This window comes from Notolabrus celidotus, chromosome 13 (assembly GCF_009762535.1).
Source record: "Notolabrus celidotus isolate fNotCel1 chromosome 13, fNotCel1.pri, whole genome shotgun sequence".
Lineage (NCBI taxonomy): Eukaryota > Metazoa > Chordata > Actinopteri > Labriformes > Labridae > Notolabrus > Notolabrus celidotus.
The window spans coordinates 15,255,422-15,282,915 of NC_048284.1; the positions used below are offsets into that span (position 1 = coordinate 15,255,422).

Consider the following 27,494-nt stretch of genomic DNA (forward strand, 5'->3'; position numbering starts at 1 on the left):
CATTTCCAAGCGTACATTTTAGCTGACGTCAAGGTTTATGAGTAATTATCTTTGTTAAAAAAGGAAATTAACATTTTATTTTGAAAAATCTGAAAACATGAAACCGGATATCCGGGTATTTTACGTGTACCAAAACATTGAACGCAGCTGTACTCGTGAATGCGGATGAGTTTGCAAGGTAAAGGTGTACGTGACGAAGCTAAAGTTTGTTAAAATATTGGTGAAAACATTTGACAGAGAAAGTTACAATGAGAGGCTTTGCACTGAATCAGTTTGTGGACATTAGTTCGTCTTTTCTTGCTCACCTTCAGTAGCTGTCAGCGGGGGTTCTCCTCAACACGTCTGATTGTTTCACGTTTGAACTGCTAGTAAAAAAAAAGTGTTAAAAGTGAAGACAAGGTGTCATCAAGGAAACAAAAACCATCAGGGTCCTCTGCTGCTGGTGCAGATGCCTCGTTTGGAAAAGTCAAATGGCAGAGGGACAAAAAGGTAAGATACGAGATAGAGTTATTCCTCTGACACTTTATCTAAACTGAGTATTAGCGCTGAGATTTTTTAATAGGAGCTCATCTGCACAGACAACATACCATGCACAATGAAAGATGAGACACTTATATTTGTAGATTACACTGTTATGCATCCACCAATCAGCCATAATGTTATGACCACTGACAGGTGAAGTGAATATCAATGATTATCATTATTCAGCGGGTGAGCAGCAAATTAATCTCCCAAGCTGATGTGTTTGTTTTTTGTTTTTAATTGTATTTTTATTTGGAAAGGGTTAGCAATACAAAATATACAACACTTCAATACTTGCATTCATCCTTTTCCAGACTTTCATATGCGTATGCATAGAGAGAAATAGTATGTCCAGGTAGCCACTCAGTCCTGAAATGTTTCTGTCCTCCATCTTTCTAGGTGAATGCATCCATTTAAACTCTTGACATTTAAACACATACATATACATTAATCCTCACTTCTTCAGTCAGTAATCAACACTAATTTTTCTGCATACATCCCTTACACAAACCATCAGATATATAACTATTTACATAAGAACTAGGGGAGCTTGCTTTTATGTTTTATTCTCTAAGGAAGGGGAGGGTTAATACCTTGTTGGTGGAGTCATACAAAATATGCTCGCACTGGGGTTATAATTAAATTGAATCCACTTGTTCCAAATTTGATAAAAATTGTCATTTTGGATCCTCAGAGGGTAAGTCAACTTCTCCATTTTAAATATTTCCAAAATTATTCTGGTGATTGATTTTTTTTACCGGCTGCTAAAAGCACTTGCAGCAGTTTTGTATCACTCCTCTTTTTCAGACACAGTTGATGTGTTTGTAGCAGAAAAAGTGGAGACTATTGCAAGGATCAAATAATGATGGCAAAACAACAGGGTCAGAGCATCCCCAAAATACCGTAATACCCTACAATGGACTCATGAGCACCAGAACTGGACCGTGGCGCAATGCAAGAAGGTGGCCTGGGGGGGAACACACAGCACAGCAGTGTTGACTTAGCCCTAATTCTCTGCTCAGTCCACTATCTGAGGGATATGCTGGACAAACAAGTACAGTCCATGGAGACCCCACCTTGCAAATTCCAGGATTTTAAGGATCTGCTGCTAAGATACCTCAGCACACCTTTAGATGTCTAGTGGAGTCTCCAGGTCAGGGCTGATGAGAGGGGCGCCTACTCAAGATTATGCAGGTGGTCATAATGTTATGGCTGATATTTGTTTGAGTGTGTGACAGTGTGGAGATGTCATTTCTTTTCATTCTGCTTTTCATTTTTGCACTCTTTTCTGTCTCTCTGTCTTTTTATGTCCTACTAATTCTTCTTCTTCTTCTGCTTCTTCTTCTTCTTCTTCTCTGCAGACCAAAGTTAGACTGGAAGTTTGTTCAGAGGCTATGCAGCATCCAGAAGGTCCTCTTCCCATCATGGACCAGTCAAAGTGCTCTGATGTTTGGGACACTGCTTGCTGTCACTCTGACAGGTAACCACTGTTATTGCTTCTAAAGCTCTTTATGTAAGAAGAGAAGTATTGAACAAAAAGGGGAAATGACGTGTTATTAAAATGTCAACTAGCTGTTATACTTTAACCCTCCTGTTACGTTCGTTTCTCTGGAACAGCAATAATGTTCCTGGGTCAACTTGACCTGGGGCATATTCAATTATCAAAAAGTGTCAGAACCCCAAAAAATCTCAATACACATTTTTTTTTAAATCTAATATTTAGCACCATTTAAATCAATATGTAGTGCATTGGTGTACTTTAATTCACACAGATCATGGGTCAATGAGGACAATTCACTCTTTTTTCATTAAAATGAATGTTAAAAACTTTTTCAATATACAATGGAAAGCCCTAAATATAAATACAATAGTTTTACATGACATATATTTTTGTTTATTTTATTTTACATTTTGATTTTTTTTTTTTATTAAGTGATGTTGATAAATTAACACAACACCTCTTCTCTCACATGCTGCCCAGATTTTTATGATGAAATAGACTTTTAAAGGGGTCAGTTTGACCTGCAACATAACAGGAGGGTTAAGTGAAATGTGAATGTCTCTCTGATGGAGTCTCATCACGAGACACAGTACCTTTTGTGGCATTGTAAAACAACCCGTCAGTTGGAATAAGACTGCAGAGTATGTTTTTTTTTTACTGTTGACCTTTAGCATTAAGAGTTGCCTAATTTTCAAATGTTGCTTTTATGAGTCCTGTTTGAGCTCTTTCCCAACAGTTTGCTAACACATCTCTTTTTTTCCCCGCCAACAGAGCAGCTGATTATTTACCAAGTGGGTGTCCTCCCCAGCTTCTTCTACGAGGTTCTAGGGGACAAAGATTACACAGGCTTCAGGAATCTGGTGGGCACTGCTATGGTGCTCATTCTGGTCAACTCCACTGTAAGTTGAAGGAGTTGTGCAGGATGGCAGACAATTGTAGCAAAAGTAAAGTGGAAGTACCGTAAGAGTTCCCCTCCAGTGGACACCATAATCACAGCTTTACTGTACATGAGCTTTATCTTTTTGACTGTTCTGACACTTCTAACATTTGCAACATCAGCTGTCCACCACTCACCTCTGCTGCAGTCTGCAACCTCAGTGCAATGATAATCTTATCAGTACTTTCACTTTGAAATTCCACACTCTCAGCAGCTTTTTGTTTGACCCAAATGCCTTTCAATCAGTGATTCAAATGAGATTAGCTAATATAATGTTTCTCTTTATGTGAGACTAAATACAACTTCACAAAATATTTTAACAGAAGCTCCAGGGAATTTGACTCCACATGTATTATCTATCCTATGCCAACATATTGGGGGAAAACTGCTGTAGATAATGATATGACTTTTTCTGTTTAAGTGTAAACTGTTTGCTTTGTAACTTAGCCCTCATTAACTGAGCACATTTTAATTACCAGTTTGATGGTACATGCGTAGAAACTTCACTAGCTGTTTTAGGCAAACAGTTTAATGATGAATATACACTACCAGTCAAAGTCTGGAAACACCTTCTCATTCAAGGGTTTGTATTTATTTTAATTATTTGAAACACTGTACATTAATACTGAAGACATCACAACTATGAAAGAACATATATGGAATTATTTAATTAACAAAAAAATGTTAAACATACCAGAATATGTTTTATATTTTAGATTCTGTAAAGTAGCCCACTTTTTTTCATGACAGCTTTGCACACTCTTGGTATTCTCTCAGTCTGCTTCATGAAGTGGTCTCCTGGAATGGTTTCTAACATGAGCCTTGTCAAGAGTTCATTTGTAGAATGACTTGTCTTCTTAATGTGTTTGAGACCATCAGTTGTGTTGTTCAGAGGTAGGGTTAGTACACAATGGATAGCCCTATTTGACTACTGTTGTAATCCATATTATGGTAAAACCAGATTATTTCATAGTTTTGATGTCTTCAGTATTAATCTACAATGTCAAAAATAATTAAAACAAATAAAAAACATTGAACGAGAAGGTGTGTTCAAACTTTTGACTGGTAGTGTAGCTTATAAACTTATTCAAAAACTGTTTTCCTCGTTGTTTTCAATTTTATTTCCCAGCACCGTCCTAGAAAGAAACGAAGATGTGTCCTCAAGCTTAATAAAAAATCATGTTGTTGATTCCTAAGTTTTATTTTAAGACATTGATTGACTGTAGCAGCTTTATGAGGTCAGGACAGCCTGACATGTTCATGTTCAGCCTGCACATTCTTGACCTGATACTTGGATATCGACTCTGAAAACCTCCAGACTCTTAGCTCTGTGTTTAGTTCATGATAAATGTGAACGTGCAGTTTAAATGACCAGATCTCTTTCCACATAGAAGGAATTCTTTGATAATTCCTGTAATCTACTTTCACTTTTTGTATACTAATAGTCTCTCCCTATGTTACATTTCCCTCTCTCTGTTTTCCTCTCTTTCTCACACAGTTGAAAAGTGTGGACCAGTACATTTGTAATCAGATGTATCTGAGCTGGAGGAAGACGCTTACTGAGAGTCTCCATACAGCCTACTTTCAGGGCCGGGTCTATTACACACTTAATGTGCTCCGAGAGGACGTAGACAACCCGTAAGTTTTAATGTTTACTTTGTTGTATTTTCTGTTGCTTTTTTAAGACACAACTTTCATTTCAGATCCTTTAAATTTATTTGTGTAACAAAAATCTATAACCTGGAAGGTTTTTAATTGTTGTGAGTTTTTTTTGTTTTTACGTCTATCTTACAGAGACCAAAGAATCAGTCAGGATGCAGAGAGGTTGTGCAAGCAGATGAGCACCATGGCCAGTCGTTTGATTGTGTCACCCTTCACACTGGCTTACTACACCTATCACTGCTTCTACAGGTGGGATACAAGAGTACTACAGCAACAGGTGTTGCTCTGAAATAAAGAAAATGTATATTACATTTTAGTGCCTCCTGAGTTAGTCTAAGTGTCGCCTGACCCAAACTTGTGCTCTGTTCTGGTGCCAAATGTAACAACATTTTTGCTTCTGAGAGGCTCATGCTCACCATAAAGACCAAGAAAAAGTATAGACAGTTTACAGGACTTTTCTGATTTAAATTGAAAATATGTTCAAACAAACATTGTGAATGAACTGAACTTGACTTTGTTAATGCCTTAAGGCGTCTCTTATACAAAGTTGTTGTACCTGTTGCAGCAATCGCTGACAGACGCCTGGCCATGACCCTGTACTGAATGTCATTCCCCACTCTCCACTCTCCACATTTCTTGTCTCTCTTCAGCTTTCCTTTCTCAGAAAGACAAAAGGGCTCAAAAAATAACTTTAACTTAATGTATACCTGTAATACCAGCACAAATCCCTAAGTTCTTTGCATAGAAATGCAGACATAAAATTAAAACCAACTTTTGGCAACACTTGACATTTTTACTAGGCTCAAAAGTTAAAGCAGAAACAGGAATAACATGTTCAAAATAAAAATTAAAAAATCCCTTGAAAAGAAGTTTGGCTGTTTAAAACAGTAATACAAACTGTGACACATTTTATTTTATTTTTTATTAGGCTCAGCCAACACAACACTAAACAACAATGCAACCATTAGAGGCAGATCTCATGGACACACATATTTCATAAACAAAAATAGTCTATACTCCAAAAGAGAAAAGTAGAAATACAAAAAGTTAAATAAATAAAGAATAACAAATAAAAAAATAAAAAAGAATCAATTAAATAAGTAAAATCAAATCAAAATAAATGAAAAGTTAAATAAATAGAAATAATCATACAAAAATGATAATTGCAAAATAATAGAAATTACAAATATTTTAAATTGCTTTAAAATTGAATTCAGGTTAAGAGGATAGTCTTTTATTTCCTTTAGCAAAGATAACTTTTCATATTGATATCTAGAGGCAAGCTATCCCATAGTAGTCTAAGGGTATTAACCCTCCTGTTATGTTGCGGGACAAATTGACCCTTTTTAAAGTCTATTTTAGGCAATATATGCCTTCCAAACCAGCTAAATGCAGCATAAAAATCTGGGCAGCATGTGACAGAAGAGGTGTCGTGTTAATTTATCAACATCATTTCATAAAAAAAATGTTTAAATTAAAATTTAAAAAAAAAATAAACAAAATTTTTGTCATGCAAAACTGTTGTATTTATATTTAGGGCTTTCCAGTGTACATTAAAAAAAGTTTTACATGAATTTTTAATGAAAAACGAGTGAGTTATCATCATATTATCATGGTTTATGAGAATTAAAACCCCAATCCACCAATCTTGATTTAAATGGTTAGTAATGGAGTTAAAAATTAGATTAAAAAAATGCTTAATGGGATTTTTTGGGGTTCTGATACTTTTGGATAATTGAATATGTTACCGGTCAAATTGACCCAGGAACGTTATTGTTGTTCCAGAGAAACGAACATAACAGGAGGGTTAATGAAAGTTACAATCCCTGTATTTTTTTGGACTGATGTAGCCCTGTCTTAATTTAAATGGAGAGTAACTTTTATTTCACTGAATATTATTATTTGAGGGCTTCAAGGATATTGTTGTATTCAAATTAATCCATATTACAGTGTAGGCACTTCATTTTGTTTTTAAAAAGAGGGATCTAAATAAAGTTGTCTTGCTTTGCAGCACCGGCTGGATCGGTCCTGTCAGCATCTTCGGCTACTTTGTGGTCGGGACCATCTCCAATAAAATCCTGATGGGGCCAATTGTGTCCACTCTGTTTGAGCAAGAAAAGTTAGAAGGAGATTTCAGGTGAGTTCAAATGTAAGTGTGTGAACTGACAAACCCAGCTGTCTGTGTCACTCAGAGTATATGAGTATGTGCTCATGGACAAGCAGAGTTGGATTTAATTAGAGAGGTTGGGTGTTGATACACTTTTATCGAGTGTTCATTGTAAAAGAAATCACTCATTTTGTTAAGAGGAAGTTTCTTTGCACTTTGGCCCAGAGCTTTTCGCCTTTCAGGAAATAACACAGGATATGCGTCCGTTGCAAAAGAGGAATAGTAATGTGTTCCAACCGTCACAAGTGGTTTTATTAAGATGCAGCATTAACTGAAGAAAAATGTGTGTGGAGTAACAATTTTTTTGCTTAAATGTAAGAAATGATAATTCAAGATCATGTTTTTCCATCTCCAGGTTCAAGCACATGCAGATTCGTGTCAATGCAGAGTCTGCAGCTTTTTTCAGGTGAGGGGATAACATGATTTTTTCAAATTCATGTGTCGATTTTTCTGTCTCATTTGCACACGCAACGCTTGATGCCATAACTGGAATGAAAACATAAACTTTTCCTGGAAGTCTGAACATTCATTGCCGTAAACTTACACAAAATATGTACTCAATGCACTTTTGTTTTTAGAGCTGGAAAAATTGAGCACATGAGGACCAACAGCAGACTACAGGCCCTGCTGCAAACTCAAAAGAGTCTAATAAACAAAGAGCTCTGGCTCTATAGTAAGAAGATCCTACACACTAGCACTTTCTCACACATATACTTTAATACTTGGTTTCAGTAAACACATAGTTGACCCTCTTACCTCTCCTCTCTCAGTTGGGGTGAACACCTTTGACTACCTTGGAGGTTTTCTCAGCTACATAATAATTGCCATTCCTATCTTTACGGGACTCTATGATGGTCTCACTCCTGGAGAGCTCAGTGCACTCGTCAGTAAGGTAGGAAAATATGTCTTTATTTTTTAATCAAAATGTTTTTTGTTGTTTTTTTAAAAATCTTTGTAGAGTACGGTCTTTACCTGTTTTTGTGTGTCTTGAGAAAACATTTGTTTTGAATTGGCGCTAAAGATTGATTGTTTTTATAGAAGTGTGAGCATTTCAAAGTCCCAACTTTCCTGGTCGAGACTTTGCATTTTCAAAAAAAAACTCAGAAAAAATTAAACAAAATGAAAATGATCACAATGCTAATAGGCAGGAATCAATCAATCAATCTCTATTTATATAGTACCTTATTACAAATCAAATGCAACCCAAAGTGCTTTACAGCGATTGAAAAACAAGAAAGAAGCAGAAATAAAACAATGGCAAGACATATTAGGGGAAAATATTATTATTATTATTATTATTATTATTATTATTATTATTATTATTATTATTATTATTATTATTATTAATATTATTATAAATAATAATAATAATAATAATAATAATAATACAAATTAAAAATAAGAATAACATTAAATCAAATATAGACTAAGGCACACCAAAAATAAAATGTGTAATTCAAATAAGTTAAAGCATCAAAATTAAGAATACAAATAGTTAAAATAAATAGATTTAAAAAGGGTAAGGATAAGAGTTGAAAATAAAACTAAGGCTAAAAATATAAATTAAACTGAGTAGATAAAAATAAATAAATGAATGAATAAATACATAAAAATAGAATAAAATAACAGTTAAAATTACTAAAATAATGAAGCAACATTTAAATCAATATTACAGTAAAATGTAAGTAATAAAATTGTTAAACTCTACATAAAAGCTAGACTGAATAAATACGTTTTTAGTTTTTGTTTAAAAGTCTCAATATCTCTGTCATGATCATATCGGTCTGAAAATAGAACAACCCCCCCCCTCCTCCCTCTTTTTGTGCTCGCCAACTTCAGACATTACCCTGTGAGTCACGATATGCACGCCTAAGTCATTGGGGCAAACTCACTTTACAGAAAGGTGGCACCATCCACTTTTATCAACAGACATTGTCTTTTAAATGTCTTGACCCTGATTACAAAAGGATCCCAGTTTTGTCCAGATGAACTGTATGTCAAGAAAATAAAACCTGTCTTATATTCAGGTCAAAGCTTAAAGAGAGTACACTTTTTCACTACAAGAAGGAATAAATGTATCAGATAAATATTGTACCCTGAAGAGAATTGCTAGTATGGAGTTAACCACTAGGTGGCAGCAGATACTTTCCCTCAATGAAACCCTTTGCTTTCATGGACACCAAGGTTCAGTGTGCAAGAAATAACTCAAAGTCAAAAATGTATTAACATGGTTTCCTTTGTGGGTTTTTATGCTGATATTTAGGGTGACCCGTTGTTAATGCCTTTTTGTTCTATGTTAAAACACTTAATATGATCATTCTGTCTCTTCTGAACATTTCCCTCTGCTTCTCCCTTTCCTTATTCATACTCAGAATGCCTTCGTCTGCATCTACTTGATCAATGGCTTCACCCAGTTAATAGACCTGTCTACCACTCTGTCAGATGTGGCCGGATACACCCACAGGTATCACATCGCATACTTAAATCCTGTACTTGGAGGATTAGATGGTGGCAGCGGCATCTGAGCTGAACCTGTGTGTGTTGGTGTGTGTTATGCGTTGTGGTCAGGATTGGGGAGCTCAGGGAGGTGATGGAGGACATCCTACACAAGCAGTGTGACTATGACCCGGCTTCAGGGGAATGCTATGACTTTGACAGGTTTGACAATTTTATTGCTGTCTTTTGCTGCAAAACAAAGAAGTAGAAAGATTTTTGAGTATCAGAAGTGGATAAAAATAGACACTTTCAAGAAATAAGAACATCAAAAATGAATAGCGGGTATTTGAAATAGCGCCTCTTGACTTCTGCATGGTATTTCTCTTTCTCCACACAGTGATTTCAATGTCCATGCAGGCCCCGCGGACACCGCCTTCATCCTGGATCATCTTTCATACAAATCTCCTTACTCAGACCAGCTGCTGGTAGAGGATCTGAGTCTGAAAATCAGCCAGGGAACACATCTGCTGGTGGTGGGGAACACAGGGACTGGCAAGACGTCCCTGCTGAGGGTCCTCAACCGACTCTGGGAGGCACACAGCGGTGAGAGAGCAACAACACTGACAAACACGCTACATGAATTTAAACCAGGGAAGTGAGTCAAGAGAGGTCAGGACAATTTCGTATGAAGGACTTGGTGGATCTTGTGAAAGAACTTCATGTTGCAAAGGCGTCTCTTGGGAGAAATAACACCACAGAAATATGTCCCAAAATAGTCGATAGATATGACGTGAGCAGAGGATACAAGAGCTCCTACTTCAAGTAGCAGCTCTTAACACTCCAGAGTCTGTATTCATGGATAGACAGGAAAGACATGTGTATGTGATCTTCTTTGTTTTTTGTACAGATTTTCTTAAGAAAATAGCAGAGAGTAGACCTGGGTTTTTTTTTCAGATAAATAAGTAAAAAAGTATTTCACACCAGTGCAAACATTAACAGCATTATCATTCTGTCTTGTCAGGTTTTGTTCAGATGACCACATGTTTTGGACCAAGAGGAACCCTCTTCCTGCCTCAGAAACCTTATCTGACTGACGGTACACTGCGGGAACAGGTCGCTATCTCGTCCTTGAAGGGTTTTTTTCACCTTTTCTCTTTAGAGCCTGTAACTGGTCACATGATTATAAATCTGTAAAGGTACAACTCTTGGTGCTGATTTGATTGAACAAAGATTAAGTAGAACTTTCTTTTACACAGGTGATCTACCCGCTGAAGGATATTTACCCTGCATCAGGTATCACATTTCACTCTGAACTGTAAAAAACAAAAACCATTGGTGTAAACTTCAAACACTCATACTTATAAATATATATAAGGTAAAATGTCATGACAAGAATTTTTTTTATGTTGTTTGGACGTTCAAATGGAATAATTTTAAGATGTTAAATTACAACTAAAATGGAAACCACAACTAATTTCATATAACAATAATGCCATTGATTTAATAGATCTGTATGTAAAGGAGATAGATGTATCTGTGCTTCTTCTAGTTTTACATCATTCTAAACTTTTCTTTTTTCTTCTGGCTTTGATCTTAAATCCTTGTGGAGTCTTGGGCTACCTTCACACTGCAAGGCTTCATGCTCAATTCCGATTTTTTGGTCAGATCTGATTTTTTGTTTGCCTGTTCACATTACCATCTATAATGTGACCTGTATCCGATACCAGTGTGAACTGTTTGCGGCTGCGAACTACCCCGCAAGCGCAAAAGAACAGTAACAATGACGTCACATGCAGCTGTTTCACAAACGTAAACATGGAGGAAGTCAGCATTTTCGCCTTTGTTACAAAGTTTTTGTGCAGTGCAACGTTTGCTTGTATGGAAGTGTCACCCCATATATTTATAAGGTCCAAGACCTCGCTGTCCCTCCATTGACTTGCTCCATCGTTGCTATCCTCCATTTTTGCAAGGCTAACGCTGCGCAGAATTGTGATGTGTGTCGCTATAAAGTGATGTGAAAGTATCAAATGCGCATCAAATCCGCCTTGGCCGCTCACACTGAGGTCACATTGAAAAAAATCAGATCTGTATCTGATTCAGGACCACATATGAAAGTGGTCTAAATCTGATTTGAAAAAATCCGATTTGGGCCAGATTTGAGTGTTCACACTGCCTCTAAAAAATCTGACCTGGTCACTTGACCCAAAAAATTGGGTTTGGGCCACTTTTGCCTGCAGTGTGAACATAGCCTTTGAAATAAATCACTACATAATGAGAGTGTACTTTTTTCAGGGTCAGTGGATGACGACAGAATCATACAGTTCCTGGAACTAGCTGGTGTGGTGGGTGATTTTATTCTACAATCCATCCATCTAAATTGTCATTATGTTTCTTTTAATTGTTTACCCACTTTAGAAAAAAAATGTATTATTTTAATTTTCTAACATTTTATAAAACCTTTATCTGTGCTCCAGTCCAGCATCCTGAAGCGCACTGGTGGGCTGGATGAAAAGGTGGACTGGAACTGGTAAGATTAGTGCATGAGGAAAAATGAAAGATGTTAATTTTGTGTTTCTTGGCAGTGAAGATTGAGACTGAATTTTGTTTTTTCTCTGCAGGTATGATGTCCTGTCCCCGGGTGAAATGCAGCGTCTCTGCTTTGCACGGCTTTTCTATTTGCAGCCCAAATACGCAGGTGTGTTGCTCTCAACGCCTAACTTTAGCATTTTTGCACCTTTTCATTTTGTTCTCGGTGTTACATCTCACCCAGAAAAGACCTTTGTTCAATTTGTGGGTTTTGACTCAGTGATTGTTATCTTTTGCTCCAGTTCTGGACGAAGCCACCAGCGCTCTGACAGAGGATGCAGAGGCACAGCTCTACCGCACCTGTAAACAGCTGGGCATGACTTTGATCAGTCTGGGACACCGAAGCAGCCTGGAGAAGGTACATTGAAGGGATGACTGTGTCAGAGTAGGACAGTTTGTAACAAGATATAAAACATTTTGAGCTAAGGGAACTGTTGAAGAAAGGGATAAAAATATTTTCACTGAACTTTTGGACATACATTTGTAAAATTAAGCCATGTTATTAATCCCCTCTAAAGTCCAACTTTTGCTTATTTTTTCCTCCATGATTACTGAGGTTCAGTATTTTGGTTTCCTTAGGCTCCCTCCTTTTACATCGCCTTCAAATCTTTATGAAGTTAAAATTATGAACTGTATCTTTCTGTTTCTCTCAGTATCATGATGTCCAGTTGAAACTATGCGGAGGAGGCCAGTGGGAGTTGACCAAGTTAAAAGGAAATGTTGGGAACCAACAAGAAGAAGACAAGTGATGGCAGAGACATCGCTTTGAAGTCCTGGATACACTAGGACAGAAAACACTCCAGTTTCTCCATCACTAAAAACTTGTTTCCAAGGTATTTTACAACCCAGTTACTGCAGTGGGGCTGACCAACTAAAGGTATTAATGTTATAAAACATTTGCACCAGTTTGCCTGGAGTGGGTGAGAGTGCCACAGTATTACAAAGAAGATGATGGATTTAAGGACGATTGTGTGTCAGGAGAAAGAGCTCAACCAGAATGTTCAGAACATAAAGACTTTTCCAAATCAATGGTTTGGTTTATTTCATCATCACAGTATGTTTACCCTTCCAAACAACAAATCATAAAAGATAAGACATTGCTCGTGTTAATAATCATTACATCGGGAATACTACTTCACATTTTGAAACACAGTGAAACCACAATTCTTCAGCGTGCAGACTCCATCTTTAATTCTGCACACTGTTAAAAGAAGTAGTTTACTTCATTTTATAAAAAATAATATGTACAATACAATAAAAATATAAGGCCAGTAAACTATTTTTGTACAAAGGCAGAAGTCTAGTGATATAAAAAGAGAATAATGTTTAATGTGGTGTTTCTGATATGAAGAAAAGGTTTTCAGAAAACCTGACGTCACGGTTGTTGTTGGCTACAGAGCTCACGGTGACCCTGGATGATCTCTTGAACAGCTGCAGGATCATCCAGCGTGCTGAGGTCACCCAACCCGTTTAAGTCCCGCTCCACCACTTTGCGCAACACTCTGCGCATGATCTTGCCTGAGCGTGTCTTGGGAAGACGCTGCACAAGCTGTGACGATCACCAACAAGGACAACAAAAAAAGTCAAACTACAATTTCAAGTCAGCATTTTTCATTTTTGTTTTTAAGTTAGTGAGACAGAAGAAGTACCTGGATGTAGTCTGGACAGGCATACTTAGCAATCCTTTTAGACACCATGTCGTTCAGCTCTTTTGACAAGTCTGCTTCTTGAACATCCGCTACCTTTTTCAATACCACAAAGGCGTAAACACCTGACAACACGAGGAGAGACATTTAATCTACTGTGATTTGATCATCACAAACAACTACAATGATGTGAGAAGCACATTTTTTACATCTCACTTAAAAAAACACATCTACTGCTCACCTTCTCCCTTGATGTCGTGTGAGTATCCTATAACTGCTGACTCAGCCACTGCAGAGCATTGATTCTGTAAAATAATCACAAACATGACTATCTGCACATTATCAGAGACAGATTTCAATAGTTGAGTTTTTGAAAAAAGTGTGATGAATCTAGTAAACAGTGCTCAATTTTACTTTCAAATATAATTTCTAATCATTATTCTATCACACACAAGTGAAGCACTGAGATTTGTTTTGCCTCTATTGAAAGAATTAAATTCTAAAGTTCATGGAGAATATTGTTTCCACATTATGTGGAAGTAGTTTCATTTTTAGAAAATCAAAAAAGGAGTAAAGACAAAAAAAAGTCAAGGTCAACCCAACAAATAGAGTAAATTAATAGTCTCCATGAGGCTTTTCTATCTCAAACATAGACTGTATAAAATATGGATGTATTATCCGTGACGTCACCCATCTGTTCCTGAGCGCTGTTTTGAAGCAAACTGACGGCGGCAGCCATATTGGAAATGCGGAACTCAACCAGGCAGAGTGTGACGTAAAGGGGAGGAGTTTGAGCCTCTTAGCCAACAGCTATTTATTCCCATCCGGGAGTCAAGTCAGTCATGTCCTTATTTGGGCAAAAACTCGCAATCTTAATATCTTCTGAACCGTCACGTTAGAAAAAAATTCACCCTCCGTACAGTGTGTGCCGATAGAGAGATTAGCTACGTAGAGCCAAGCCGTTTTTTGAACCAGGCTGTAAACATGTTTATTAATGCTGAAAAGATCGTCTTTTTTGAATTGGTGTCTATGTGGTTTCCGGTGTTGTCTGCAGCCAGCCTCAAGCGGATTCTCGATGAACTGCATTTTATAACACTTCCACATGGGCTTCATAGTTTGAGACCGGAGGTTGCTGCTTCATCTCAAAGCAACGATAACAACATTTTATAAGTTACTGAATGATCTCACCACCACATCCTCAATCTCTGCTGTCCCAATCCTGTGACCGCTCACGTTGATGACATCATCCAGGCGGCCTGTGATCTGATAATACCCCTCCTTAGAGCGATAGGCGCCATCACCAGTAAAGAAGTAACCTGTGTGGGCAGAGATAGAAAAATCAATAACACAAGAAAGTAGCAATCCATTTTCATAAATCTTCAGTGAAAAAAAATAATTTGAGAGAAACAATAAAAACTGTTTCTTATTGAACACATTGTACTCTACCCGGATAAGGCTGGCAGTAGGTCTCAATGAATCTCTGGTGGTTGTTATGAATTGTTCGAGCCATACCAGGCCAAGGCTGAGCGATACACAGAGCTCCAGATGTATGGTTGGATGTCAGCACATTACTCTGAAGATAATCAAGAAAAACAGCCAAAATGTTTATTAAAGGCTACATTTTTTAAAAAATTTTGGTGTATCTGATACTTTTTGGGGGGCATGATACTTCCAACAGTGATATCGGGAATTGTTATAAAAAGAAAAAATACTAATTTTACAGTTACAGTCCCACAGTAAATCTGTTGTATATTTTAAAATACTAAACCCTTTATGTGGGCTTTTGTGTCTGTTTTTGTTGAGAGAGAGAGAGAGAGGAAGAGAGATCAGCCCAGAGAGCCCCACTCCAACTGTCTGCACAATCTGTGCTTTTCAAAAGCCACAGCAGTAGCACGCAGTCTTTTGACAGATTTTTATTGGGGAGTTTGGCACACACACAGAGTGGGAGTGATGGGTGGGAGCAGGTTTGGTATCAAAAGTGACACAGCTGGTGACTATTTCCATAATCCTAATCCGACCCTCTCTTTGGGCTGTTCCCAGCCATACAAACGCACACACAGAGGGAAGAGCCCCATACCTCAGTGTCCATGAGCACGGGCTTAATGCCAAAGAAAGGTCTCATAGCCATGCCTGGAATGATCTCTGCGTCTGGCTCTGATGGCCTCGGGGTGATACAGATGCCACCTGTCTCTGAAAACACAAAGCGAAACAAGGTAGATTTGAAAAAGTGATCTGTGTCTGTATTTCTATCATTGTCATTAAAAAGTGACTGAAAAATGAAGAGAAAGCAGATGAATTATAAATAACTGAGCCAACTATCTAAGCCCTTCTCATTGCTACAGATGTAGATTATGGAATTACAGCCATACTAAGTACATTAAATAAAATTAGGTTTGCCTGGACCTCAGAGACCCGGGTAATCTGTCGGCTGGTGTTGGTGGTAATGGTGCTGAGGGGACTCGTTCTAAAGTAGGACACAGCAGATGATCCCACAATAGAATTAGCAACTGGCATCCTGTTCAAATCAACTAAACCGTGAGACTTCTGGACTAAACCCCTTAATAATCATTGAAACTGTTCATCTGAGCGTGACATTTTACAGGAAAAGGTTCAACATTTTGGAAAACTGCTAATTTATTCTTGTGCAGAAGTTTAATGATAATATTGTTTTAACTTTCAAACACACAGGTAGAAACTCTTAGCCTTGCTAGCTTCTTGCTACAGTTTTTTCACTTCTAGATATAGCCAGGTTAGCTCTCTCCTGTTTCAAGCTAACCTTTTAAGGAGGGGTGCTAATTTTCACATCCTAGCCATGGCAAAAAATCATCGCATTTCCACAAATGTCGAAATGTCTTTGTAAAAGCTCAGATGAGGAACTTTCAGTTTGGGTTGTTTTTTGGCACCCCCTGTTGACAAAGCAGTTCTTCATATCTCTAAAGCCACGTTTCCACCAAGCGGTTCAGTTCGATTCGTCTCGGTACGGCACGCATTTTCTGGCGTTTCCATTGACTAAAACCGGAACAGGTCCCCAAATTACTGAGCCGTACCATCCCACTTTTTGGTACCCTTCTGTTGGGGTGCCAGACATACTGATCCGACCCTAGAAGGTGGAGCTAGAAACACTGCAGTCCGTTGATTGGTGAAAAGAATCTTCACTTCCACTGCGACAGCGGTAATAAAGAACAACACATAACCCCGCCATGTTTAAATCTCTGGTGGACTTCAGTAAGAGATAACTTTTTTTGTTTGGAAAATGGCGTCAAGAACAGCTTTCCATGGTTGGATGCGGAGGTGCAGACTGTCCTCGCGTTTTTCTTCTTTGTAGCATTTATTAGCGGGGTACACTGTGTCGCGCTGCCATGACGTCACGCTATTACGTAGCTGACGCGGCTATCATCCGGCTTACACGCCGTCCATCAAGTAGGGCGCGGTTGGCTGTGGAAACGCAAACAGGATCAGGTGTTACCGATCCGACCCGCACCAAACTGTATTGATCCACACCAGACCGCTTGGTGGAAACGAGCCATAAGTGTATTTGGCCTGTAAATGTGAAAGTAGTGTTTCACAAAAAATCTCATCCTGCTCTGTTTTTACACTTCGTTGTATCGCTCTTCATAAATCATTATCAAGGAAAATGCAAAAAAAGGCTGTTTCAGTAGCATTCAGTTATTAATTTCAGCTGACACCTAGCAATTTTAGACATCACAAACACCGAAATAAAAATGTTCCTTTTTTTGCCAATGAAGTTTGCCTTTCCAGCCCCTGCCCTCCTGCATCCTCTCCCTTCTGTAGTCCTTTATGATCCAACATGGAGGCTGTTTGCCAAGAGCAGATCAGAATTTAATTTCCTCCCTAAACAGGCTACTCTATTCCAGATCCACCAAATGGCATTTATGAATAATGCCACTTAGTCCTAATTAAAAACACCGGTCCAGGGAAATAACATAATAATTTAATCCTTTTTAGTGGAGTAGGGTATTTGGGTCATATCTGTGTCTGTAATTCTCAGGCTCATGATGATCTGATGCAAAATTGTTATTATTTCTGTTAATTAACACATCTTTGCTCCAGTTGGTCATTACTCAATCTAATTATGAAGCACAGAGGATCAAAACACAAAGTCAGACACCAAATGCTACCATGAAATGTTTTAGTAGAGTAATAATAGCTATTTTACAATGATATAAGCAGTTAAAGAAGGCTGAGGGACTATTGTACTCTAGGTTTCTGATGTCACACACATACTAAAACTACTACAATTGTACAGAGAATGATAAGGACTGGCACTTTTCCACTGTAATTGAAGCATACAGCAAAAAGTTTCCATTTCACTCTGTTATCTCTCATGCAACTCATTGGAGAGGCCACAGAATATCACTATAACTATGTACTTAGTTTTACAAATCATATATTAAAAAAGAGAAAGCGTTTGTATTTTATGTTTCTTAAGATTCACATTTTCTCTGTGTTTGAAAAGAGGTCAGGTCAGGTTAGGAACAGCACCACAGACACTTATCTTAGTTAACAGACTGTAATCATTCTGTGACACAGTTTTTTTTGGCAGCTTCACTACCCTACATCATGAAGGTGCTTGTATTTCCTGTTAAGATGTTTTATTTAAACAGTTTAATGTTGACATTCGGCTGTAGATAACGCCTGGTGTTTTCTGTGCTGCTGCTTCTACTGCACGAGAAAAACATCTGTTTTTATTCAGAAGTCCACAGGGGATATAAACCCACCCTTTGTTTAAAGCTTGTGTGTGCTATTGTGCACGTGTACACTATATCTACACACCACAGCACTGTACTGTTGTCTATGTGTATGCACATGATCGTGTTGTTATGCAACACTGCTAATGTTGGAAGAAAGGACAGAGCGGACTGCTTTTTTGGGCCTGCTGACGTGGCTGTGCTCAAGAGGAGTTTGTGAACTTTATGGAGGGAGTATTACTCAAATGCTACTGTGAGACTAACATTGTGAAAGATAAAGCAAGTCACATTTTAGGTGGACACATCATGAGAAAGTAACACTACTGTAAGCTGTACACAAACTTCAATCTCGCACGCAGCAAAGGCAAAACTATGTTAAAGTAAACACATGGATGAGTATACACGCCAAAACCAAAACTGCCTCTGGCAGCTGGAGTAGATACTCATGAACATGCATACATGCTTTGGGCCAAAACAACCTTCAGCCTGTTTTTATTGACCACTAGTTGTTAGCCTTAAGTACGGTGGCTCTGAGAGCTCCCAGCACTGCAACTTAGGAAAACACATGCAAAAAGACTAAACACAAGCAAATTAAGAAAACATCTTCAAAAATTTGACAACACATGCGCAGCATTTAGAAAACGCGCTGCAAAGACCACAACACAACACATTAGAAAAAAACACTGCAAATTGAGTGCAACACAATGGAAGTGTTTCCAGAGGACACTTAAAAGTGATGCACACGTCTGGACACTCTTGTTGTTAAGGCGGATTTTGAGTCACAGCGTGGTTAAGGTTCTCTTACCGTCAGTGGTGTTGGAAAATGAGATAAAAAAGTAAGTGTTTTTGATTTATTTTAACATTGTCCGGATGTGTGCATCAATTTTAAGTGTCCTCTGGAAACACTTCCGTTGTGTTGCGGTCTATTTGCAGCGTGTTTTTCTTGTGTGTTGTGTTGTGGTTGCAGTGCTGTGAGCTCTCAGGGCCACCGTACTTTAACAAGCGATTAAAGGTTTGACTTTGTTATGATTTATCATGGCCACCCAGGCATCCAGTCGTTCCTGTAGTTTTTCTCACATTTTTGGGAACTGTGATGATTTTTTTTTATGAGGCCCCAAATCCCTGGCGGTTCCCCTGCTTACAGCACCATTACCTGGTCTTTTGTAATGTCCCATCATTTGTTCATGAATAAATGCTAACAAAACTAATATTTCTAATGCAGCGCTAATTAGTAAATGTTAGCATGCTCATATGCTAACTTAACACCAGTTTAAGCACAAAGCACCACTGTGTCCATTCACAGTTACCAGTTTGCCACCAGGTGTCCACCACAGGGCAGCGTCCGTCCCCGACCACTCGGTGATACCACTCCCATGCCTCAGTGTTGATGGGCTCCCCCACTGCATACACAAAAAGACATCTTAAATCACAGCACAGAATGAACTCACATATTGTTCTTGTGTTTATGTTTTCTAAATGTTTGCCAGGACTCATGGCAAAATGAAGAAGATAGGCTAATGTTCTCTATGTGAAGTATTGTGTTTCACACGTACGTATGCATGTCTCAGGGGAACAGGTGTGTCCATGTGCGTGTGTGCGTGTGTGTATTTCCCTGGTATGCTTGACTTTGTAGTGCCTATGGATCCCTTAGCGGCATTTAAATACCAGACAGGCTTGACTTTAATAACACTTTAGATGTATTTTACAGTGTGTGTACTTAGAGGACAGAGATTATTCTGGGGACAGTCTGTGTGTACGCTGCTGCATGTGTATGTGAATCTATTGTATCTGATTTACTAGCTAGATTAGGATACAAATTTTGAATGCCAGCTTAAACTACTTTTTAGTTTTAAATCATTCCAAGAAAAACATACCCTCTCATCTTGTTCCTGTTTTCCATAATTACAAACAATTCATATTTAGCTTCAGCACCCGTCTCAACCCATCCTATGAATGATTTTGGAGCCCTTTTAAAGGGCAGGAGTTTTAACTTTCAGCTTTAAATAAAGCTATGTAGATGGAGGTAACATTGGGTAACTATGGTGTTGCAAGGTCATAAAAAGTCATTGTCATTTCCTGATGAGCTTGCAACACAAACATAATTGTGGAGTATGTATGTGTCATATTTGGCATACCAGAGCCAAGAGTTTTGAGGGTGGAGCGGTCGTATTTTTGCACCCACTCATCTCCGTATTTGAGCAGCAGGCGGATCGCTGTGGGAGCTCCATAAAACTGGTTTATCTTCAGTCTCTGAACCATCTCCCAGTACCGTCCTGTGAGCAACAAAAAACATGAGCAAATCAGCATCATGGCCGAAACAGATTCATTATCACGTACAGTAATAATCAGGAACCTAACAAGGGAGTAGGAAACCAGAGCCCAAATTTAACTGCTGTGAGAACTGAAGACTGCAATCAAAGAGGTTTCAACCTGTGTCTGTGTTTATCCTTAACAGTTTATCCCTGACAATAACAAGGTGTGTGTGTGTATGTGTGTGCTGCTTCCTGTGTGTACTTGTGTTCTAATTTTAGTGTGGAAGGTATGACCAAGTTCAAGTTCAACTGTAAACGGTTATTCATAGATAAAAGCCACAACATGCAGAGCTCTAGTCAGAAGGACAAAAATACTTGAAAGGTACTCCTGCCAACACCTACAATTTTATGAAAGAGTACAACACAAAGACTTATGGGTGGAAATGAAAACTATGCACTTAAAGCTCCAGTGAGAAGTTTTTAACTAGTTATGAAACAGACTGAAGTTAACCGTGATGACTCTTTATGACCTTCAAAAGCTCATCAAAGATAATTAGCAAAAAGAGTGACATTTTCTATTCTGTGATTTTGTTAATGCCTGTAACCACTGTAAGGTGGGTAGGAGTAAGATGAGACGATTTACACCACAATAAAAAAGAAAAACTTCAACTTTTTCCACAGCAAATATTTAGTTAGTGAAAACGAAGCAGTGTATTGTTTTTTGTCAGAAAATAGGATTTACACGTGCAGCAGATAGGATCAGCAAAGAGATATCACTTTGTCCACAGGGGGCGCCAAAATCAATGCAAACAGAAAAGTCCTCACAGAAACATTAAAATGAAAATACAATACATTACAGCTCAAGGAATATATTTTTCTAATGTAGGAACGATGAATTGGGGGAAAAAAGTCTGAATCAGTCATAAATTTGCTGGTGTTGATACCTGGGTTGGGGTAAATGGGAGTGCCCTCGAACAGAACAGTGGTTGCCCCGTTTGCAAGCGGCCCGTAAACGCTGTAACTGTGTCCAGTTATCCACCCGATGTCTGCCACACATCCGAACACATCACCATCATGGTAGCTGAAGACATACTGGTGACAATGGAGGGGATTAAATATCACTTTTCAAAGTATCTTCAGACAAGAAGATAAAAGTTATGTTATTAGTATTCTTTAGAGAAAAGTGTCCACCCTGTTTACCCGGTGTGTAAGTGCGGCATACAGCAGGTATCCAGCCTGAGTGTGGACGAGTCCTTTGGGCTTCCCTGTGCTGCCTGATGTGTAGAGCAGGAACAAGACGTCCTCACTGTCCATAACAGCTGGCTCACATACCACGTCTTCCTTCCTCATTTCCTGTACAACACGGTGAGTTTTCATTATTCTCTGTTAAAATCACATGTTGTGACAGCAGCATGGTAATTTTGTTTATTTATTTTACCTTTATTTTACCAGGTAAAAAATGTTTGAGAACCAGTTCTCATTTACAAACATGACCTGGCCAAGAGGAGCCAACGGGAACAGATACACACAAATAGACGTATAAACATAAAATAGAACAAAAGTGAACAAGTAACAAGCAATGTGTGCGAGGTGTAAAAAAGTATGTGTATATATATAAGTATGCATGTAAGTAAAGTCAGAAGTGATCAGCAGGCGCAAATGGAACCACAAAAGTTAAGCTGAATGAAAAACTGGATTTATATAATTTGCAAAGCTAAGCTTCATTTTGTGAATCTTATTTGTCCACGTTGCAGCTGCTGTCCTTCATTGTTAGCATCAAATGTTAATCAAACTGTAATTGTCTGTTCTCGCTCACCTCCTCCATGTCGACATCTCTAGCTGTCATTGTGACCGGGTTCTCTGTTCTCATGGCAACAAACACCTGTTGCACCATTGGGCAATTCTCGACAGCCGTATCCACCGTCTTCTTCAGCTCGATGATCTTCCCCCCTCTGACTCCCTGGTTGACTGTGATGACGGTGCTCGACTTTGCTGAAAATGTGAGGTTTACAAATATCAGACTGCTGAGGTGGGTATTTGTTTATTTTGCCACTTTCACTCCCTGCATTTGATTTCAATTTCAAACCTAAAAAATAAGTTTAAGGAGATGAAGTGTCATAATCTCCAATCCAGGAAATCAGATAAGCGACAGGTATTTCTGCCACTTAGAGCAGCAATGTGAAGTGATCAGTGATTATTTTACCTAAAGTTTGCTGTTGGTTGGATGTATACAAACACTTCTCTACTTTGACTCTGATTTTGGTCACTATCAACTCATGAGGGAAAAATCAGGCTCTTTTGTTGCTAAATGCTACACTTTGTTCACCAGCTAGTCAATAACTTTGTAGTTTGATGTCTGGCAGGTTAGATTTTGCTGGTTTTTGAGCTGATTATTGCTGCTGTGAAATTGTTACAAGAAACTGAACCAAGACAGTGGTTGCGTCTCAAAGCTCTTAACTTTAGTCTCCTCTCTCCTTGGCCGAACCAGAAGTAGTTATTAACTCGCTATTTTAAGTTGCATCCCAAAGCTCTTAACTCTGCTGGAGGAGAGAGGAGAGAGGACGGAGGAGACTGATCGGAGGAGGGATAATCGAGGAGACACGAGAGCAGGCTTCACAGAAGTCTTTTCTCTGACAGACACACCCCCTTAACAAATAGCTCTGATTGGACGCTGCAGCGGCTCGGACTTCTCTGAAACTTAACATCAGCTGAGTTGAATAATAGAGACGGACCTTAAAACAGTCACTAAGGGTGCCCTGAAACAGATCATAAACATACGTCGGTTTCCAAACAGTCTGTATGTGATGAGCTGAGATTAAAAAGTGTTTGATGTGAGATTTAAGAACAAAATACTGAACATAAAACCATAATAACAGGATCACTCCTTAGTTTTATATCTGATTGCTTATTTCAGATTCACTGTCTAATGAAATAGAGTCATAACATGTTATAGATAGAATAGATATATTCATAATCAGTTATTCCTCCTGTTAGTTTCCCCGTTTGTTCTCGTTTTCTTCATGAAGAGAAGTGTGACAGTAAGGTTTGTCTGTTAGTAAAAGCACTTGTTATATTTCCTGTCAAGTTAATAACGTTTCATATAAGGCTGATCATTAATGAGCACGGGGTTTGAAAAGAGTTGCATAATTTATATTATCCCTTAAAGTAATAAATAATTTAATAATGAGGCATTTTAAAGGTATATTGATCGGTAATGCTTCAGGACAGAATAAACAGAGAGCATATTCTCTTCTTCTGCAGGTGTTTGTTAAACAGGTAAAGCACAGAGACAGAGCTCTGTTACTGTTTATATTTATCATAGTTATTACAGTGAACATGTCTACAGACACAAACAGCTGTTAAAGCCGTCATCACTAACCGACGTCGCTTCACGTGACGCTCCGGAGGAGAGGACATCTAATTTCTCTTAATACAAATCTCCTCGTTTCCTCTCTACCCTCATTTAATTTCCTTGCATCTCTGGTGGGCGGGACTAAGACATAAGTGAACTACGCGAGGATGGAAGATAAGAGCTATGAGACGCACCCAGTGAGTTGAGGACAGTGGAACCAAAACATTGAGCTTACTCATAGTTTTTTTTTTCCCCTTCCCTTTTCATCACTTGTGATAATAGTGGCTACCCCCCCCCCCCCCCTCCCCACACACACAATTACTTTAATTACTGTTATTAAAAACATATATGTAAATGTTGCTGTAAAATACGTAAAGTAGTTTTAAAGCCATGTTTTCTCCATAATCCTTCTCACCATCTCTGATTCGCTCTGCAAGGGCCTCGGCGCTGAATCCTGCAAACACAACATTGTGAGCTGCACCAATACGGGCACAGGCCAACATGGACGCCACAGCCAGCGGGCAGGGAGGCATGTAGATGGTGACACAGTCCCCCTTCTTCACACCATACCGTCTCAACAGGTTTCCCAGGCGACATGTCATCTCCAGTAACTGACTGTGAAGGGACATCAGTGAAATTAACTTAATAAGACAAAAGAGGATAAACCCAAACACTTCATACAACCCACTGACCTGTAGGTGATCTTGACCTCTGACCCTGGTTCATCTCTCTCCCAGATCAGAGCCACCCTTTCAGGACCAGTGTGCACGTGACGGTCCAGGCAGTTCACTAAATGTCGTGCCAAGAAACACACAGAAAATTAGACTTACTTCCTGTACCTGTACTAGAATTAACCTCTGATACTACCAGTATCAGCAACATAAAGCTAGTCAACGCACTGATCCAACGCTTAATTAATTCACACCCAAAGGTTTTAAGTTAGTTATCATGTGAAGATAATAAAACTACAACAGTCCAGTGCTATCATGGAGTGAATTGTTAGCCAAATCCAGAAAAACGTCATATTTTGTGTAGGCCAATACTATAGGTATCAATATTAATATCTTTAACAAAAGTAAAAAAGTAAAAAAGTTGTATTGGAACATCTCTCAGTCTCTAACTTATCCCAACACAGTACATTCCTCTGAATGTTATGGTCCAACTCCCTGTAAAATATGTTTGTTATAGATGTAATTTAGTTTTATATTTAATATCTATTATAGAGTTTGTACATATCCTTTTATTACATTATTACTGTTTATTTATTTCACTGTGAATGTACTTTTGCTTCAGTAACCTGCTGCTGTAACAACAAAATTTCCCAGCTTAGGATCCTCTAACTGTGTCCCTTGCATGTGGCGTTTAGGGTATTACCTTTAGACACAGAAGGGTGACTTTGAATGATGATGCCTTAGCTGTATGTGGACTTGTTTACTTGAAGAGCTTCTCACAAGGTAGTATGAAAAAAGGTCTACTAATACTGAGTATGTGTATTTCAACAACCAAATCTATCTCTTTAAACCCAATTACTCCTATGCAGTGGTGGACAAAGTACACAGCTTCATTACTAAAGTCAAAGTATAGATCCTCCAGGTCAAATATTACTCCAATACAAGTGAAAGTTGCTCTGTTAAATTATTACTTGAGTTAAAGTACTGAAGTACTTGCTTTTAAAAATAATTAAGTATTCAAAGTACTTTTTAAAATATCTCAAAACTTTGTATTTTCACAAAGCATGATGGCAGTCAAGAATACATAGGAGTACATTCAGTAACATCATGTTTATTTAGAAACCATTACTTGAAATCTCTAAAACTATACCATGGAATAAAAACAGAAACTAAGTTATTCCAAGCACAGACAACTTAGTTTGAAATGTTCATCTGGAATTAAACAAATGTTAAGTAGCTCAACACGCTTTCTCAGGTTGGACAGTGAATGTTTGTATGTTTGGGCAGAATGGGAAACAGGGAGAACATTTTAAACGATACGTATCATTCTTCATTTTAAAAACCTGTAACACGAGCTGAAGATATGGACATGGGAGCTCAGGTGGAGAATTATATCCATCATTACCACCTCTAAATGAACTGCCTGATCAGAGTGAAATCTGCTCTATGTTGGCTCCTTGTTCAATCGTGGAGACGCACGATATACAGGTATGACCAAACACATTTTACTGTCTTAGGGATCAGATTTCAGAAAAGAGAAGGAAATTCATGAGCTGACTTCAAAGTAAAAGTAGTGATTAATTAACTAGAGCATTGATAGAAATTTAGTGGAGTAAAAAGTACAATAATTGTATTCTGAATGTAGTGGAGTAAAAGTAATAAGTATCCCCCCAAAAATAATACTCAAGTAAAGTACAGATACTCAAAAAATGTCTTTAAGTACAGTACTCAAGTAAACTTACTCTGTTACTGTCCACCACTGCCGTTGAAGTATTTTTGCTTTAGTAACCTGCTGCTGTAACAACAGAATTTCCCAGTTTAGGATCCTCTAACTGTGTCCCTTGCATGGTGCGTTCAGGGTATTACCTTTAGACACAGAAGGGTGACTTTGAATGATGATGCCTTAGCTGTATATGGACTTGTTTACTTGAAGAGCTTCTCACAAGGTAGTATGAAAAAGGTCTACTAATACAGAGTCTGTGTATTTCAACAACCAAATCTATTTCTTTAAACCCAATTACTCCTGTGTTATCTTACCAGACACGTTTAGCTTCCCTCCCTCAAACCACTTGATCCTCCCTCGGCTCAGGTCACAGTCCTGCACCGAGCTGAAAGGTTTGATCCAGCTCAGTCTCTGACGTCCCACAGCGGCCCAGAAGCTCTCGGTGTCGGAGACCGAGAAGTCCTGCAGAGCCGTGCGGTCTGATACGCCTTCAAAGCCGGCAGCCTCCGGCATGAACGCCGTTACGTTACACCTCCTCCGACCCCAAACCTGGAAGCAAGTCTTAAAGGCCCTGCGACTGAAAAAAGGAACGACGCATTTTGAGGTGCATCCACCAGGCAGCCACATCATGATAGCGACAGCGAGTTCTAACCGAGAGTGTATTGGGAAAGCATGTTCTTAAAGAAAATACAGGGATTATGCAATTTCAAAGTTACCCTGTTTGACTTTACCGGAGAGGAGAAGTTGGAAACTCCGGAGAGGCAGGACTGGAGGAGTGATACGTCAAAGGGCGGTGCACAACTCATTTCTTGGCAGAGCTGCTGTCAGATTGAGATATCAGCTGCCAAAGAAGAGAGAAAGGTGCTTCTGTTCCCCACACATTACCCTGTTGTTTCAAGATTTATATTTTGACCATTTGAAAAGAAAACACTGGGACAGGGCCTGTTTTTCCTCCGAATGATTTCCTAGTATATAAAAACAAAGGTTCTTAATTTGTGAATCTAACTTTCACTTTCCATCGTTTCAAGTTTCAGGTTTTGTCTCTTTGGCGACACCTGTGGTGATGCGCGGTAATTACAGGACTGTTATGTGACAGCATGGACAAAATCCAATGTCGAAAAAATAATCAAAAAATTAATTAACTTGTCTTTATTTATTTTCAATTCTTGTACCTACTTTCTCTCTTTGACCAACTGGTGCTGGTGATTTTTCCTTGGTATTTCAAGCTTAACAACAAGCAAGCTTAATAATAGTAATAGTATATTTATATTTATTTATATGTAATACCTTCAGTCAGGGCATTATGACCTTTTCTCCAAACCCAGCAGAA

The 27,494-nt window shown here is 38.5% G+C and overlaps 2 protein-coding genes across 6 annotated transcripts; one reads left to right on the top strand and one right to left on the bottom strand.

The window, feature by feature from the left end:
* Window positions 1-90: 90 nt before the first annotated feature.
* Window positions 91-12,840, top strand: abcd4 (ATP-binding cassette, sub-family D (ALD), member 4). 3 transcript variants are annotated; one of them, XM_034699325.1, is made up of 20 exons: window positions 91-178; window positions 312-489; window positions 1,884-2,002; window positions 2,795-2,922; window positions 4,459-4,598; window positions 4,755-4,871; window positions 6,634-6,759; window positions 7,145-7,195; window positions 7,368-7,462; window positions 7,560-7,681; window positions 9,162-9,253; window positions 9,358-9,447; window positions 9,623-9,828; window positions 10,247-10,338; window positions 10,482-10,518; window positions 11,518-11,567; window positions 11,700-11,752; window positions 11,844-11,920; window positions 12,054-12,169; window positions 12,465-12,840. In XM_034699325.1, the coding sequence occupies exons 2-20, from the start codon at window positions 449-451 to the stop codon at window positions 12,558-12,560; spliced, it is 1,848 nt and encodes a 615-aa protein (XP_034555216.1). In that variant the 5' UTR covers window positions 91-178; window positions 312-448; the 3' UTR covers window positions 12,561-12,840. The 3 variants fall into 3 exon arrangements, with proteins under 3 accessions (XP_034555216.1, XP_034555217.1, XP_034555215.1); XM_034699326.1 differs by having other exon boundaries at window positions 93-178; window positions 315-489; XM_034699324.1 differs by having other exon boundaries at window positions 115-489.
* LOC117824001 (acetyl-coenzyme A synthetase 2-like, mitochondrial) lies at window positions 12,812-26,996 on the bottom strand. Of its 3 annotated transcripts, none has more exons than XM_034699322.1 (15): window positions 26,881-26,996; window positions 26,479-26,741; window positions 24,463-24,559; window positions 24,186-24,385; window positions 22,235-22,410; window positions 21,619-21,771; window positions 21,363-21,510; window positions 20,302-20,439; window positions 19,474-19,566; window positions 15,535-15,647; window positions 14,904-15,030; window positions 14,646-14,773; window positions 13,699-13,762; window positions 13,461-13,582; window positions 12,812-13,360 (listed from the first exon to the last, which is right to left on the bottom strand). In XM_034699322.1, exons 2-15 carry the CDS (start codon window positions 26,675-26,677, stop codon window positions 13,187-13,189), a joined length of 1,932 nt encoding a protein of 643 aa, XP_034555213.1. In that variant the 5' UTR covers window positions 26,678-26,741; window positions 26,881-26,996; the 3' UTR covers window positions 12,812-13,186. The 3 variants fall into 3 exon arrangements, with proteins under 3 accessions (XP_034555213.1, XP_034555214.1, XP_034555212.1); XM_034699323.1 differs by having other exon boundaries at window positions 26,896-26,912; XM_034699321.1 differs by having other exon boundaries at window positions 26,479-26,948.
* Between the last annotated feature and the right edge of the window lie 498 nt (window positions 26,997-27,494).

Coding starts and splice junctions, on each gene's coding strand:
- abcd4 (XM_034699325.1), top strand. CDS start 449: ATGCCTCGTTTGGAAAAGTCAAATGGCAGAGGGACAAAAAG. Junction 2,003..2,794: donor GCTTGCTGTCACTCTGACAG/GTAACCACTGTT, acceptor CCCCGCCAACAG/AGCAGCTGATTATTTACCAA. Junction 4,872..6,633: donor ACCTATCACTGCTTCTACAG/GTGGGATACAAG, acceptor CTTGCTTTGCAG/CACCGGCTGGATCGGTCCTG.
- LOC117824001 (XM_034699321.1), bottom strand. CDS start 26,794: ATGATGTGGCTGCCTGGTGGATGCACCTCAAAATGCGTCGTTCCTTTT. Junction 24,560..26,478: donor AGGGAAGCTAAACGTGTCTG/GTAAGATAACAC, acceptor CACGACATTTAG/TGAACTGCCTGGACCGTCAC. Junction 15,031..15,534: donor CCGTGCTCATGGACACTGAG/GTATGGGGCTCT, acceptor GATTATCTTCAG/AGTAATGTGCTGACATCCAA.